Genomic DNA, 15,537 nt, shown 5'->3' on the forward strand with positions numbered 1-15,537 from the left:
TTTTGAACTGAACTTGAAAAACAGCTCAAATAGTACATAGTAGAGAAATCTGTAAAACCATGTATGCTGCTGCTGCTAAGTCACTTTAGTCGTGTCCGACTCTGTGCAACCCCATAGACGGCAGCCCACCAGGCTCCGCCGTCCCTGGGATTCTCCAGGTAAGAACACTGGAGTGGGTTGCCATTTCCTTCTCCAATGCAGGAAAGTGAAAAGTGAAGGGGAAGTCGCTCAGTCGTGTACAACTCTTAGCGACCCCATGGACTGCAGCCCACGGGGCTTCTCTATCCATGGGATTTTCCAGGCAAGAGTACTGGAGTGGGGTGCCATTGCCTTGTATATTAGGTTGTAAAGCTGTGGTTAAGCGGCACATACCAAATAATTAAGAACTATCTATAATACACTTCCCTGGTGGCTCAGAGGTTAAAGCGTCTGCCTGGAATGCAGGAGACCGGGGTTCGATCCCTGGGTTGGGAAGATCCCCTGGAGAAGGAAAATGGCAACCCACTCCAGTAATCTTGCCTGGAGAATCCCATTGAGGGAGGAGCCTGGTAGGCTACAGTCCATGGGGTTGCAAAGACTCGGACATGACTGAGCGACTTCACTTTCACCTTCATAATACGATTCAGATATGATTCAGATAGCACCTTGGCTCTTTCTACTGATAAATTCATTTTATTTTAGATAGTTGCTTGATAAGGTTGATAGACTGTTATATAAATTCCCCTCAAAAACTAAAGCAAGTCCTTGCAAACCCACCTTTACCCAAGATATCGTCTGCTTTTAAACAAACACATGAAACAAATAAATGCTATAAGATACCTCACAATTGTTTTTATGCCTTACTTTCCGGCATGATTAACCATATAAAGCTAAATCTGAAGATACAAAATGAGGCCAAGAGAGACTAAATACCTAACGATATGCCACAGTGTCTGAAAGTCAGCTCACCTCGGAGTCAGGATTAGGTTACAGAAACTATTCCTTCAGTAGCAAAGTTTACATAAACCTATAAACAAACAAAGCACTAGGAACTCCCCCAGAATGAGAAATCCCTAAGGGCAGAAACTGTCAGCTGAACCTTTGTGGCTCTTCAGGAACTCCATTTCAACTTCCGTGCAGAGAGACTTCAATAAGTGTTTGATTATTCTTCAGTAGGATCAGAAGCTCCTAAAGTTTAAACTTCAGGAGGAGGGTAGTGCATTAAAACCATGGGGGTCCCTGGGTGGAATCACTCACCCACAAGCTTTCCCAAACACTTCCACAACCATCCCCATAACTAGGACCAATGTCCACCTGGCTACATGGTCAAAGGGATCACTTAGGTGCAGTCACCTGCAGCCTAAGGTTTTATGGAAGAGTTATTTGACTTGACTAATGGAATCTTGAAGCCATTGCCCTGGACAAGGACCTACTGTATAGCACAGGGAGCTATGCTCAAAATTATGGAACAATCTAAATGGGCAAAAAATCTGAAAAAGAATAAATACATGTGTATGTATAACGGAATCACTTTGCTGTATACCTGAAACTAACACAACACTGTTACTTAAGTACACTGCAACATAAAAAGTTATTCCCTGAAAAAAAATGGGGAGACCAATTGGGAAGATATGGTAATAGTTCAGAAATGAAACAATGGGGGTTTAAACTTAACCAGTGAAAGTAAGGATGGAAAGAGAGCAGATTCTTGTACAATTTATAAGAACTGGTGACCCACTGGATAAGAGAAATAAAAGAAGGGGCAGGAAGTCTTTTTGCAGAGCCATGGAAGTAGATCTCAAACTTGTAATGTTCAGAATGTCTCCCCGATTCTGGCCTACTCTTCTCTGCCCCAAATCAAAATGAAAGAGGGTCTAGACAGACTCCAAAGTCTGTATTTGAACAAGAAACGTGAATGATCATGAGGTAGTCTGCTCGCACCTTATAAAATGCTCTCCAGGTGATGTTATAACAAAAACATGATTCATCCACTAAGCAGAAGGTAATCTCCAAATACAGTTCACCCCAGTGATTCTAAGAGGCAGAAGGATTTCTTTGTTGCTGAAATCTCCAGAGCCCCAAATACGCCTGTGTATACTGGGACTCTATAAGAACCTTCATCAACATCTGCTGAGAAACGCCACACAGACACTGGTTTGACAAATAGTGAGGTAGGCTGTGTGTAAACCATTAATAACCAGAACTCTACAAAATCAACCTGGAATCCGAGAGCTACTATGCCATTTGCTAACTTGGATTCTTCAGTCAGTAAAAGCTCTCTAAGCAGCAGTGTTATCTATAAAATGAGGCAATGGTACCTAAACTTTAAGTCTGCTTTAAGAGTTAAAAATAAACACACTAGCAAGTAGTTGCATGCATTTGAAGTCGCTTCAGTCGTGTCCGACTCTTTGTGACCCTATGGACTGTAGCCCGCCAGGCTCCTCTGTTCAAGGAATTCTCCAGGCAAGAATACTGGAGTGGGTTGCCATGCCCTCCTCCAGGGGATCTTCCTGACTCAGGGATTGAACCTGTGTCTCCTGCAACTTCTATACTGCAGGTGAATTCTTTACTGCTGAGCCACTGGGGAAGCTCAGCAAATAGTTGAGCATTCAACAATCAGTTGTTGTTCAGTTGCTCAGTCATTTCCAACTCTTTGCAACCTGATGGACTGTAGCACACCAAGCCTCCCTGTTCCTCACTATCTCCCAGAGTCTGCCCAAGTTCATGTCCATTGAGTTGCTGATGCCATCCAACCATCTCATACTCTGCTGCCCTCTTCTCCTTTTGCCTTCAATCTTTGGTCACTACTGTTACATAAATAAGCATCAGTTCAATTCAGTCGCTCAGTCATGTTTGACTCTTTGTGACCCCATGAATTGCAGCACACCAGGCCTCCCTGTCCATCACCAACTCCTGGAGTTCACTCAAACTCACGTCCATTGAGTCGGTGATGCCATCCAGCCATCTCATCCTCTGTCGTCCCCTTCTCCTCCTGCCCCCAATCCCTCCCAGCATCAGAGTCTTTTCCAATGAGTCAACTCTTCGCATGAGGTGGCCAAAGTACTGGAGTTTCAGCTTTAGCATCATTCCTTCCAAAGAACACCCAGGGCTAAACTAGAATACTACGAGGTCAAGAAGAATGTTTTATTTTAAAATGCTTCATTTGACTTTAGTCACTGCTGATGAATGACTTGAAACATACTTGAAATTACACAGAGAAATAGGAATTTTTCCCCATTATTCCTGTTTTTATATATAAAAAATATCTATTCTATTTTGTTTATCTTTTGGAGTTACTTTTATTCCACCTGTATCTTTCCTTACAGGTCCATTACTTTGAATAAAAAATAGTTCCTGTGTAATTTTCTGTAATTTTTTTCCCCTGTAGTTTATTGTCATTTTCCAGCTTTAAAGACATACAACTTCTTCTCTAAAAGAAACCTAAATGGCTGATCAAAGTGTATTTGCAGAAGCCAAGTTCAGGTAGGTGAAGCAGTAGCCTCTCCAGATATTATGTTTGACAATACAATGTTTGGGTTGAAACTAAACTGCTACAGAACCAAAACAAAGAACATATGTTATATTAAGCTTTGATGTCCAACAGAGATCAAATGACATGATTTGTTAGCAGAAAATAACAGATGAGTACTTTTTAAAAGTCATAAATAATATTCAACTTAGGAGTTAAATAGAGCCATAGTTATGTTTGATAAAACCCCAAACCTCTCATATTTAAAAATCTTTAAACTGATGTTTTATTACAATGTAATGAAAACATAATGGACTATCCAGGAACCACAAGCAATATCAGTATTCAGGAGATAAAACCTCTCCAGACATTGTATTTCACGAGAAGAAAATTAGTGTATTAATGCAGTCCACAAAATTTTAAATATAAGCATAAACAATTTGAACCAGAATAGTATGACTCTAGGATAGACCTCAAATTCTCTCTGAAGTCTCTTTCTTCAGTTTTCCCCTATCCCTGGAACCTAAAGAATTGTTTTCAACATCTTCACTGCATGAAAAGACAGGAATTAATTTAATAGCAACAGGCATACCAGAGAAAAACAAGGACAACAATAATGTTTGATTTTTCTTACAAGTTAAGCAGAAAGGGCTATTACAGCAGGTTTTGCTGTTTGTTTTTGCAACATGGAGTATTTCTGCCAAGAGCTAACAATATTTTATGCATTTAAAGTGATCTTTCTTAAGAAATAAAGATTCTTCAGGAAAAGTAGACCATGTAGATATTACTTTCATATAATCCAAATAACAGGACAAATTTCAAACTTACCAAACTTTACCTGAAGTTACATTCAGCTTGAATAAGAAGTATGAAAACAAGGCACTAGAGTCATAAAATTCAAAGTTTAGAAAACCGCCCAATTTCTATGAATTCATAGCCTGAAAAACTGAAGTATGAATTTTATTTTAGGGTCTATTTTGTATTCTTTTTATTACTAAAATACTAATTTGTCTGGGTTTTGGATATGACAATACTTTTTTATGTGTTTCTCATATTGATCCTATTCTATTTGCTATGCTTTTCTTATTGACCTGAATGTGTATTTTTTCAGTTTCTTTTTGATTTACTCTCTTTACTATACACTATATCTTTTGATGTCTAGAGTTCCTGGGTTTTTTGTTCTCTGTAAAAATGTAAAATCCATAGTGAAATCCACAATTTATATTGAATATTATACAACCTCATTTTAGGTCAAAAGTAATTTTAAAAAATCTCCATTTCAGAAATGCTTTTTCCAATGAGGTAGCTTTAAATTTCAATATAGAAATTATATCTTTTAAATAGTTTTCCAAAATATATCCAAAAGGTTAAAAAATAAGTAAGTAAACCCACATAACTTAAATATTAAATCAGATTAAGTAGGCATGGTGGTTCTTGGAGAATTTTACAGTGAAATCAGTTCAAAAACAAGAGTAAGAAAAATCAAACTGAATAAAGAACGATGCCCTTCTCTGAAGTTAATGTGAGGTTTATGAGTTAATGTGCAATCGCAAGAGCTAAGTTTCTGATTCTGTTGTTTTAAATTTCTAAACATGAAAATACTAGGACTCTCACATACAGAAATTTCCTAAAATTTGATTAAAAGCTAAAAGGTACTTGCTGCTTTTCCCAATTCTTTTGTGAAAAAACAAGTGGGAAGAGTAATAAATTGAACCCACATTTCTTTACTGTTTAATGCATTTTGATGTCACATGAGTAAAAATGTCAAAAGCTAGTGAGCACGGATTTTTTTTTCCCCCATCTTCCCCTCAGCACTTTTTTTTTAATTCTAAAAAAAGGCCAGATTTCTCAAAAACGTGTTCCCTGGTTTAAAACCGTGTATGTCAAGTTTCAGCCCAGAGCAAATGTTTATGGCTAAGTAATAAATCCCTGAAATTCAGGGTTCCTATGGAAGTGCTGACACAGCCCTGCCTACCATGCAGCTGTGTGAATGGCGCCATGATCGTATCTGCTAGAGATTCTTTTAAAAGTTTGCAAAATACTATCTTGCTTTAAAAAAAAATAGCCAGCAAGAGTTTGATGCCAACATAAACATGCTTTTAACCCGTCATGTGCTAATGTGCAGAAAAGCCATTAATAGAGACTAAGATGCACAGCATGGCAGTAACAGGAAATGTACTTTCAAACTTCTTTTGGACTTTTAACAGGACTTTAATCAATTCCATGAAGCATGAGCACCAGTTAAAACTGGAGGGCGTTTTTGCTCAGAACTTAAGAAGGAGGTTGCAGTGCTTTGCCAGAGAAGACAATTTGGAGATTGGGGTTGAGGGGCAGGAGGGAATCTGTGCCAAGACACAAAAAATATACCCTGGCTCCTTATCACTCAGTACATCTTAAGGATATTTTGGTAAAAAAAAATAGTATTTTAGTAAACTCAGACTTATTTTGTCTCTTGCTACACCTGTGTTAATGATATTCTATTCACCAGCTTAAATATATACACATGTTCTTGAAAATGAAAGTGTTGGTCACTTAGTCGTGTCCAACTCTTTGAGACCCATGGACTGTAGCTTCTTGTCCATGGGATTCTCCAGGCAAGGAACTAGAGTGGGTATTCTCTTCTCCAGGGAATCTTCCCAGCCCAGGGACCGAATCCGGGGCTCCCACATCGCAGGCAGATTCTTTACCATCTGAGCCACCAGGGAAGCCTAGCCACGTTCTTAGCAGGAGTTTAAATGTGAAATTGCTTCAATCAGATCCTTTTACAATCTCTCAGAAAAAGTAACTTGGGCCCTCTGTGAATGCCACTCTTAAAGATGCTGAATCTACTACCTGTCTACAGCCATACCCTAGAATTTGGCCGTAAAAAGCCACCTCACGCCTGGGCAGGGTGAGGTGAGTCCACATGGCCAGTACATACCCACTCTTACAAAGTCCCTGGGGACAACCATGTGTGCCAGTTACAGGCAAATGGAAAATTTAAAAATTGATGTATGACAGAAAGCAAACCAATACAGTAAAGGCATCATCAATTAAAAATAAATAAATATAAAAATAAAATAAACTGAGCTTCTAATTAAACTTTTGTTGCTCTAAACTTGGGACACTTAGTAGGAAATGTGCAAGAGTCCAGTCTCACAGATACTCCATATCTCAGTAAGAATGACGATCTCAAATTCTTTTTCTCCTTAGGCTGAAAATCTCAAAAAGCCCACAAAATTAGATTTTTAAGGAAACATCAGCTATAGTATTTCTGGCCTACCCCTTTCTATCCTTTTTACATTCCTGCTTTCTTGCGTTTTGAAATCCAGTGCTATTACAGGAGGAGGGCACCATGGGGAAGTGTATAGGCTTTGGCATCAGCTCCAAGCAGAGGCCAGGTACCTATACATTATGTATACAGGGTATGTTTTTAAACCTCTCTTTTCCTATTTCTCTATCTATAAGATAGAGACAATAAGGAACCCAGTTTATATTGCTTCAAAAGGGTGTTGCAAAGGGTGCATAATATCTTTGGAGTGTTAAGGACACAGCCAAACACCTAGTAAGCCCTTACTAAATATTAGTCATTGTTATTACTGGAGCAAGTAGAGGCTGCTGCTGATCTGGGCAGAGCATGGAGAAGACACTTATAGCATAGTCAATAGTGATGATTGGGCTTTCCAGGTGGCGCTCGTGGTAAAGAGTTTGCCTGCCAACGCAGGAGACAGAAGGGACGCTGGTTCGATCCCTGGGTCAGGAAGATCCCCTGGAGGAGGGCATGGCAGCCCACTCCCGTAATCTTGCCTGGAGAATCCCATGGACAGAGGAGCCTGGTGGGCAACAGTCCACAGGGTCGCACAGAGTCAGACAGGACTGAAGCGACTTAGCATGCATGCACCACAGTGATGATCATGGTTAATGTTTCTCCATAGCACGCATGCATAAACCTCAGAATTCGTTGACAAAATAATTATATCTGCTTCTTTCCTTTCCTGTTATTACTGGGAACATAGGATGGAGTCAACTAGGTAACATGTCAATTGATAACAAGTATCTTGTTTTACTGCTATTTAGTAATAATTTTACAGGAATTTTGCTGGGATTGTGGATGACTTGTATTTTATTTGTTTCTGTCGGTCAAAAACTAAAGGGACTCAGTTTATATTGCTACATGTAATGTACTGAATAATCCCAGAAAACCTTCCATTCTGGAGGCCTATATTAATGTTTTTACTTACCTCTATACCCCCTTTTGTTGGTTACAAAAACAAAAACAATAACAATAAAACGATGACTCGATTTCTCTCCCACACCGTACCTTCCTTCACCTCCTGCTTTTTGTCTTCATTTTCCTGTTCTGAATCCTGGTCCCCTTTAGGTTCCACCATTTCTTCATCATCCTCATCCTCTAGAACAAAGAAAGAGAAAAATGCATTATAGTCTTGCCTTCCAATCAAAATCTCTGGTTGCTGGTGGGAGGTAGGGGCAGAGGGTAAAGTTCTAATCATTCGGGGCAACTTCTAAGTAAATCAGTCCACGATGGATGCCCGAGATATGTGCTCATGAATATATGGATACATTATCTCCAGAAGGGGTCTCTTTGAAAGTCCCCCCACCACGCTGCTGAGAAACCGCTCCAAGTCAGCACCTGCTCCATCTATCCCCAGGCCTCCCCCGCCACATGGATGCCTTGGAATTGCATCTCTGACCTCTGAAGCGTCTTCGGAGATGGGCCAGGAACAGATCTTAAACTGTTTCCACCTGCGGCACATTCTCCGCAGGGGACACCTGCTGTACAGACCACTCATTTCCAGTTTCATCCTCACCCCGTTGATTTGGTTTTGACCTACAGGAAAGGGTTAAATACAGGTCTGACCCCAGGTCAAATGCCATTGGCAAGGAAACAACCAGGACAGGGCCCCCCAAAGTCATTGCCATTGACCTGGGAGAAAACAACTGACCTGAAATGGCATTTACACATTCAGAGCAGCTCGTGCATTAATGTGAATTTAATGAGTGCTAACAAATGGTACCAGTCAGCCACCACCACCAGATGTTCCCGTGCCCTTCCTGCCCTATGCAAATGTGCATCCCTTGCGTCTCTTTCCCCTGAAACTGCCTTTCTTGGAGATTCCTTCCATTGCAGAGTGCTTGAAAACATCACTCACAGGGTAGAGGGTGGGGGCACAAGACAAAGTATCACAACCACGTCCAACTTACAGAAGAAGACAATATAAACAAGTAAAACTCACTTCTACGGTTTTTAAATATATTACCTTCACTCTTCAGGATCATATTCACCACAGGTTACTGATTCCATTGGTTCAAGCGGAGTTTAAAAGAAATGCCTCCACTTCCTCCACACCCCTTCACTCACTCATATATTCAGTCATTCCACAAATATTTGCAGACTTTCTATACATTAGAGTCCTATTTCCATCACAACAAATCCTGACATTTATAACAACTCAAACTTTCAGCTCCAACCATTTAGAGAATGTATTATATAGTGCATGTGTAAATGCCCAAACAAATGTAGCCTGAAAAGCAACTCCAAAAGTTCAGCTGTATTAAGCAAGTGATTTGTGGAGGGAATATCCATCTTAAAAATATGGATGTGTGAAGTACAGTATTACAATTTAGATACTGGAAATATCTCATTTAAATTTTCAATGGAATATAGCAATCTATATGCAGCTGTGTAGATTGTGAAACCAGACTCATTTCTTTATAATCACACTATATACATATCAGAAGGAAACTAAGATGCCTTTGAGGGACACTATCATTTATTATTAACACTTAACACATTTATTACTAATACATACCTGTGAGACAAAGACATTCACTTAAAATTTTGATAAGTACACTGAGTTACCCAGATATTTAGATGAATAAACCTTTTAACATGTTAAACTATAAATAACACACCTAAATCTTTATATGTAAAGATATTACCACTACCTGTCTGTTAAAAACCAGCTTGGAAAGTCCTGAGCAAAATATTCACCTTGACGTGTTATAATTTCCTGAGTCAAAGATCAAACACAAAGCCCAAGGAGGCACTAGCAGGAAGGAAGTTTCTCTTCTGGTAAACCTTCGATGGAGAGGCAGTTTTCAAAAGACCAATAAGCTGGGAAGGAGCTCTATCTCTGAACCTTCTAGAGACCCTTATCAAGTCCAATGGGTCCCAGAGCCATTCCCTGGAACTTCTAAATAGAAGTAAAATACAACAGATATGAAGGTCCCAAATCCCATGTTATGGTTGAATTTATATTCCCCTCCCCAAATTTATATGTTGACTTCCAAACCTCCAGGACCTCAGAATGTCAATCTTATTTGGAATTAGTGTCCCTGCAGGTATATTAGTTAAGATGAGGTTGTGCCAGAGCAGTGAGGGCACCGGATCCAGCATGACCAGCGTCTTCATAAACGAGGGGAGATTTAAACACAGATTCACACACAGGGAGAACACCATTGAAGATGAAGGTGAAGACTAGAGGGCTGCCTCTACAAGCCAAGAAGCGCCAACGTCAGCCAGCAAAGCACAGAACAGATTCTCCCTGACAGCCATCAGAACCAACCAGCCAACACCTTGGTCTTGGAATTCTAGCTTCTAGAACTGTGAGACTTTCAATATTTACTGTTTAAACTGCTCAGTTTATGGGACATTGTTATGGCAGCCCTGGCAAACTAATAAAGCCAGTGACGTGCCTTAACTTCTATGGTTTTATAATCTAGTAGAAGAGATAATGAGATACACAATTGTGGCTGTTCAGCCACTAAGTCCTGTCTGACTCTTTGTGACCCCATGGACTGTAGCACAGTAGGCTTCCCTGTCCTTCACCATCTCCTTGAGTTTGTTCAAACTCATGTCCACTGAGGCAGTGAGGCTATCCAACCATCTCATCCCCTGTCATCCCCTTTTCCTCTTGCCCTCAACCTTTCCAGTATCAGGGTCTTTTCCAATGAGTTAGCTTTTTGCATCAGGCGGCTGAAGTATTGGAGCTTCAGCTTCAGCATCAGTCCTTCCAATGAATATTCAGGACTGATTTCCTTTAGGATGGACTGGTTGGATCTCCTTGCAGTCCAAGGGACTCTCAAGAGTCTTCTCCAACACCACAGTTCAAAAGCATCAATTCTTCAGCACTTGGCCTTCTTCACGGTCCAACTCTCACATCATACATGACTACTGGAAAAACCATAGCTTTGACTATATGGACCTTTGTCAGCAAAGTGATGTCTCTGCTTTTTAATACTCTGTCTAGGTTTATCATAGCTTTTCTTTCAAGGAGCAAGCATTTTTAATTTCGTGGCTGCCATCACCATCTGCATTGATTTTGGAGCCCAAGAACATGAAATCTAACACTGTTTCCACTCCCCCCCCCCCCATCTATTTGCACAATAATCACACCTAAAGCAGTGATGAATGCTTTACTTGCATCATCTAATTTATATATCAGAACTTGGTACCACCAACCTAATTTAATAGGTGAGGAGACAGAGTAATTTCCCCCCAAGTCTTCCAACCATGTCCAGCTTCACGTTCTACCTGGTTCTGTGTGTAACGGGATCTCTGATCTTTAACCAGTTGGTGCACTGCCTCCCTACCCACAGCTGTCATGAAACAGAAATGTCGTGGAGAGATGCCTGAAGCGCAGAAGGTGTGCTGCTCAGCTGCAGTGCAAGCAGGGGTGTGTGGAGGCTCTTGGAGGTGGACATCGCATGGAGAGCTCTTTTGATTTCCAGAGGTCACCACACACAGCACACAGGGCATGTATATCAAGACTATGAGGGTGGAACTTGCTTAGTTGTGTCCAACTCTTTGGGACCCCATGGACTGTAGCCTGCCAGGCTCCTCTGTCCATGGGATTCTCCAGGCAAGAATACTGGAGTGGGTTGCCATTTCCTCCTCCAGGGGATCTTCCCAACCCATGTTATCCATCCACTCTGTATTCTTACTTACTCTGTGGAATCCACTCTCCTGAGACCTGATTCAGCAATACTTATTACAGGCCTTGCTGTATTCTTTCGGAGAGACAGATTCACAACCTGGGTGGTAGGGGCATTTCAAGGCACGAAATCGGTCTGAGTCCAAGGCTGGAGTCTACCACTTGCTAGCCCCTCACTTAGCATAATTCATAGGAACTCTCTGAGGCCCTTTCCCTCATTTGCTGACTTGGGATAATAACCTTTTCTCAAAACACAAATTTATCATAAGAATAAACAGATAAAATTACTAATGTGAAATTGCTTTTTAAACCACCAAGAGAGCTGCAAATATCCATACAGAGAAATCTACAAGCAAGTGCTGCCTGCGCTTGTATGTCAGCAAACATTTGGGGAGCACTCAAAGTGCGTTATGGGCCAGGCAGAGGACAGGGACCCTCCCCCCCAAAAAAATCTGTGCTCATGCCATGGTGCTTCCGTGAATGAGCAGAAAGCAGCTGAAAGCAAATAAACAAACAAAACATACACTGAGTCAGGTAACTAGGAGGGAGACAGAGAACGCTGGGAGGGGCACTGGGCGTGCTGATCAGGGGAGGAAGAGGCGAATTTTTAAACAACGTGCTCAGGAAAGGCCATGCTGAGCAAAAACTTAAAGGTGTCCAGGGCTGAGAAGTGAAGATTTCAGGGAAGCAAAACCAGTAACCCATAGGTTCTTCCACCTCCCTCCATAGACCCAAAGGGGAGAAGAGCTCAAGTTCTAAATTACTTTAGTCCTGGTTCCACTGAATATAGAAAAAAACAATTGTGCTTTTATTAGAATCACCGAGTTGGTTTTTTTTTTTTTCATTAAGAAGAAAATTACTACTATTATTTCTTTTTGAAAGCAATGCTATTTTATTGGTGGATTTTTTTCACATTATTTAAAGAGGTTTTAAAAAGCAAAGCAAAAGCAAGTCTTTTGTTTTAATTTTGGAGAACCACCTAGTCTTTAGGCTCAGTTTTTTTAGTTCTTAAAATGAAGTCAGTTTCACCAAATGACTTTGCGCTGGACGGCTTTAAACAACATCAAGCTCCTATCTTTCGCAGACACAAGGATTTTTAAACATTAACTCCCGAAAGAATTAAAAAGAAACATCATGACAGAAAATGGCCACTTAGAGCTTTTTGGAAATATATTATTCTGTAAGGGCCTGGCTATAAAAAGGGGTAGGTTTGTAATAGAAGTGTGTTAGTTTATTTTTGAAGTAGGTGGGGAAATGGAAGGTTATCTAAGTCTTTAAATAGAAAACACTTCCCCAGAGAATATGTTTTCAATGAGTTTTTAAAAACCCCAACAAATATTTATTGTGTTTATAATATGTGCAAAGTCCCATAATGAGATATGGTAAATAAAAGAGAAACAATTTTAAAAAAACAGTACTGTTTTAAACTGGTTACAAACCAGTTGTAGGCATTAATTTTTAATGGCCACAGAATTCTTTGTCTATCAGCTTTTTAAAGACAGAAAGTGTGTTTTGGTGGATTTGTTAAGGAAATAAAACACAAGAGACAGGCTTGTCTCTCTGCATACTGATATGTTTGCCTTGCTCAGCAAAGACAGTATATTTTTCTTTAAGATTCTGGTTTCCTTTCTGGTGCAATTGGAATTACTTCTGTTGAAACCATTTTCAAAACAGTTAAATAACTTTAAAGAAAAGGATTTATGTAGAACTGCTATGGACTACGGATATATGAGTTGTGCCACGAGTTCATACCCAGCTACATTTCCTCTGTGATTGGAGCGGGGCGAAAATTACCACACATGTGCAGTCTCTGTACCAGGTACGGTGAGACATTAAACTACTGGCAGAAGTTAATTACCTGTCAGTCTACGAGACTAATTTCAAACAATGGCATCTTTTAGACATTATTTTATTCAGCAGCTAAATTCTACCCTCTGCAGTTGTTGCTTTCTTTCTCTGTAGTTGGAAAAAAGTTTGGTAACTACTGTCCTCCTTCCTTAAGATATCCTTGAGGTCTAAACACGAGTAATTTGCACATTCACCGAAATTGAATATAACACACTTAGTCCAGGGCCTGACCCTGTATATGAGCTCCGGAAAGGTAAGTTTCCTCCACTTGGTGGTGAAGAATGAAGCCAATGTTACCAGTCTGAATATGCCACAGTTGTCTGACTATTGAGCTGCTCTGATGGCCTTCTCTGGGGCTCAGATGGTAAAGAACCTGCCTGCAATGCAAGAGACCTGGGTTCAATCCCTGGGTCGGGAAGATTCCTACAGAAGTGAATGGCTACCCACTCCAGTACTCTTGCCTGGAGAATCCCATGGACAGAGGAGTCGCAAAGAGTTGGACACAACTGAGTACTAACACTTTAACTTTCTGATGACCTCACAAATCTGAGACTTTGGGACAGAAGTGCAGGGAGCCGTTTGTCATTGTTGGTAATACAACACCAAGACCCTTTTCTGTCTGGTGGTAGGGGGTGCTTTCCTGGCAGCACTGCTGCGTTGGTGCCTTGCTGGGACCCTACTTTCTCATCCTGAAGCCCCAGAGAGACATTTCCTGCTCTCCATTTCCTGGTGACCAGCACACTGGCAGGATCTGGGCAGTCAGACCGAATGCTCCTAACTGGACCTTTGTGTTTGGGGCCAAGAGGCAAAGCCAAGAGGGCACCGAGGATAATGAGGGGCAGCGTGCAGCCAGCCAAGTCTGACATCCTGGCCAGACTGCTCCAGAGATCCATGGTCTGTCTGGGTTCCCTTGGTCTTGCCCCTTTCCCAAGCCTGTTCCTTTGCCTCCTGTTGATTCTGTGAGCACCAGATTTCCTTCCAATAAATCTTACTAGAAGTGATGTCAGCACCAGATTTTCTTCCAATAAATCCCCCTGGATTCAGTGCCTGCTGCTTGCAACCAGAACCCTGAGTGACACGGGGCAGCCCTCTGTGAAGAGAAGGGCTTGTGTTTTATGAGGCCGATGGGTTCTTGCTTTCCCCAGCTCTCTCAGGACCTGCAAAAACCCCAGGATAAGAGGGTCTGAATGCCTGCCCCGAGTCCTTGATGCCCTGCTCCTGGCTTTTCACAAGGGGTCTGCAGGTTCATGGAAGACGGCTAAGTCTGGTCAGGGGGAGACAGACAGGAGGGAGCATAGTGGGCCATTTCACTCCATCCTCCTTGACTCCAAATGGCACTCTGTTGCTGACGAAAGGGGGACGCACAAAGCAATCACCGTAGGACTTCGAATCGAACAGGCCAAAGTCATGTACTGCTAAGAAAATTGATTGCTGCTAATTAAACTGTAACACAGCATCAATTCTAATGTGAAAAACTGTGAATGTTGGAATTGATCAAATAATTAGTGGCTTAGAAATGAATAGAACACTAGCTGCCAAAAGATAAAAGGGATGATGGCAAGAACATTGAGTCAATTCTAAATCAAACTTACTACCATGTTACTGTTGGTGAAAAGACTTTGAGAGATTAAAAAAAAGGGTCTTTGTTCATTTGTTTGTTTTTTGTGTGTTTTACTTCTTTTTCTTTTTTTTGGCCATACCACAGGGCATGCAGGATCTTAGTTCCCTGACCAGGGATTGAACCCATGCCCCCTGCAGTGGAAGCATGGAGCTTAACCACTGGACAACCAGGAAAGACCCTGTTTCTTTGTGTTTTAGATGTATTGCCCTTAACTTAATGTCAAATGCCCTAGCCACTTTTATACAATTCTATGTATAGCCATTTCAGATAGGGATTCTTTTTATAACATATTTTACATGTTCTATAGAAAACCAGAGTTAATCTCTCAAATTAAAATTTATTAAAAATAATTTACCTTAATGAAGATATTCTTTGCAGTTCTGTCTTTGGCCTCATCTTTTCTCATGTCAGATGTCACTCTGGATAATATTTACATTTGTCTTTACTGGTGGCTCAGACGGTAAAGAAACCACCTGCAATGCAGGAGACCCAGGTTTAATCCCTGGGTCGGGAAGATTCCTGCAGAAGGGAATGGCTACCTACCCCAGTATTCTTGCCTGGAGAATCCCATGGACAGAGGAGGCTGGTGGGATACAGTTCACGGAGTCAGAAAGAGTCACATTTCACTTCCATCATCACTCATGAATGGGTATCTCCTGCCAAGATATCCCCTCTAGGCTCCAGAT

At 41.0% G+C, this 15,537-nt stretch overlaps 1 protein-coding gene across 9 annotated transcripts in view; it reads right to left on the minus strand.

Moving 5' to 3' along the window:
* Positions 1-15,537, minus strand: part of DYNC1I1 (dynein cytoplasmic 1 intermediate chain 1) — a 379,346-nt gene that overhangs the window by 147,333 nt on the left and 216,476 nt on the right. For all 9 annotated transcript variants that reach the window (XR_003510865.1, XM_027540116.1, XM_027540115.1 and 6 more), the window contains one exon: positions 7,749-7,838. Coding sequence is in view for 8 of the 9 variants with exons in the window: in XM_027540116.1 (XP_027395917.1) it covers positions 7,749-7,838 (90 nt within the window). In the remaining variant the exon portion in view is untranslated. The remainder of the gene's footprint in view (positions 1-7,748; positions 7,839-15,537) is intronic.

The sequence above is a fragment of the Bos indicus x Bos taurus genome, chromosome 4 (assembly GCF_003369695.1).
Source record: "Bos indicus x Bos taurus breed Angus x Brahman F1 hybrid chromosome 4, Bos_hybrid_MaternalHap_v2.0, whole genome shotgun sequence".
NCBI lineage: Eukaryota > Metazoa > Chordata > Mammalia > Artiodactyla > Bovidae > Bos > Bos indicus x Bos taurus.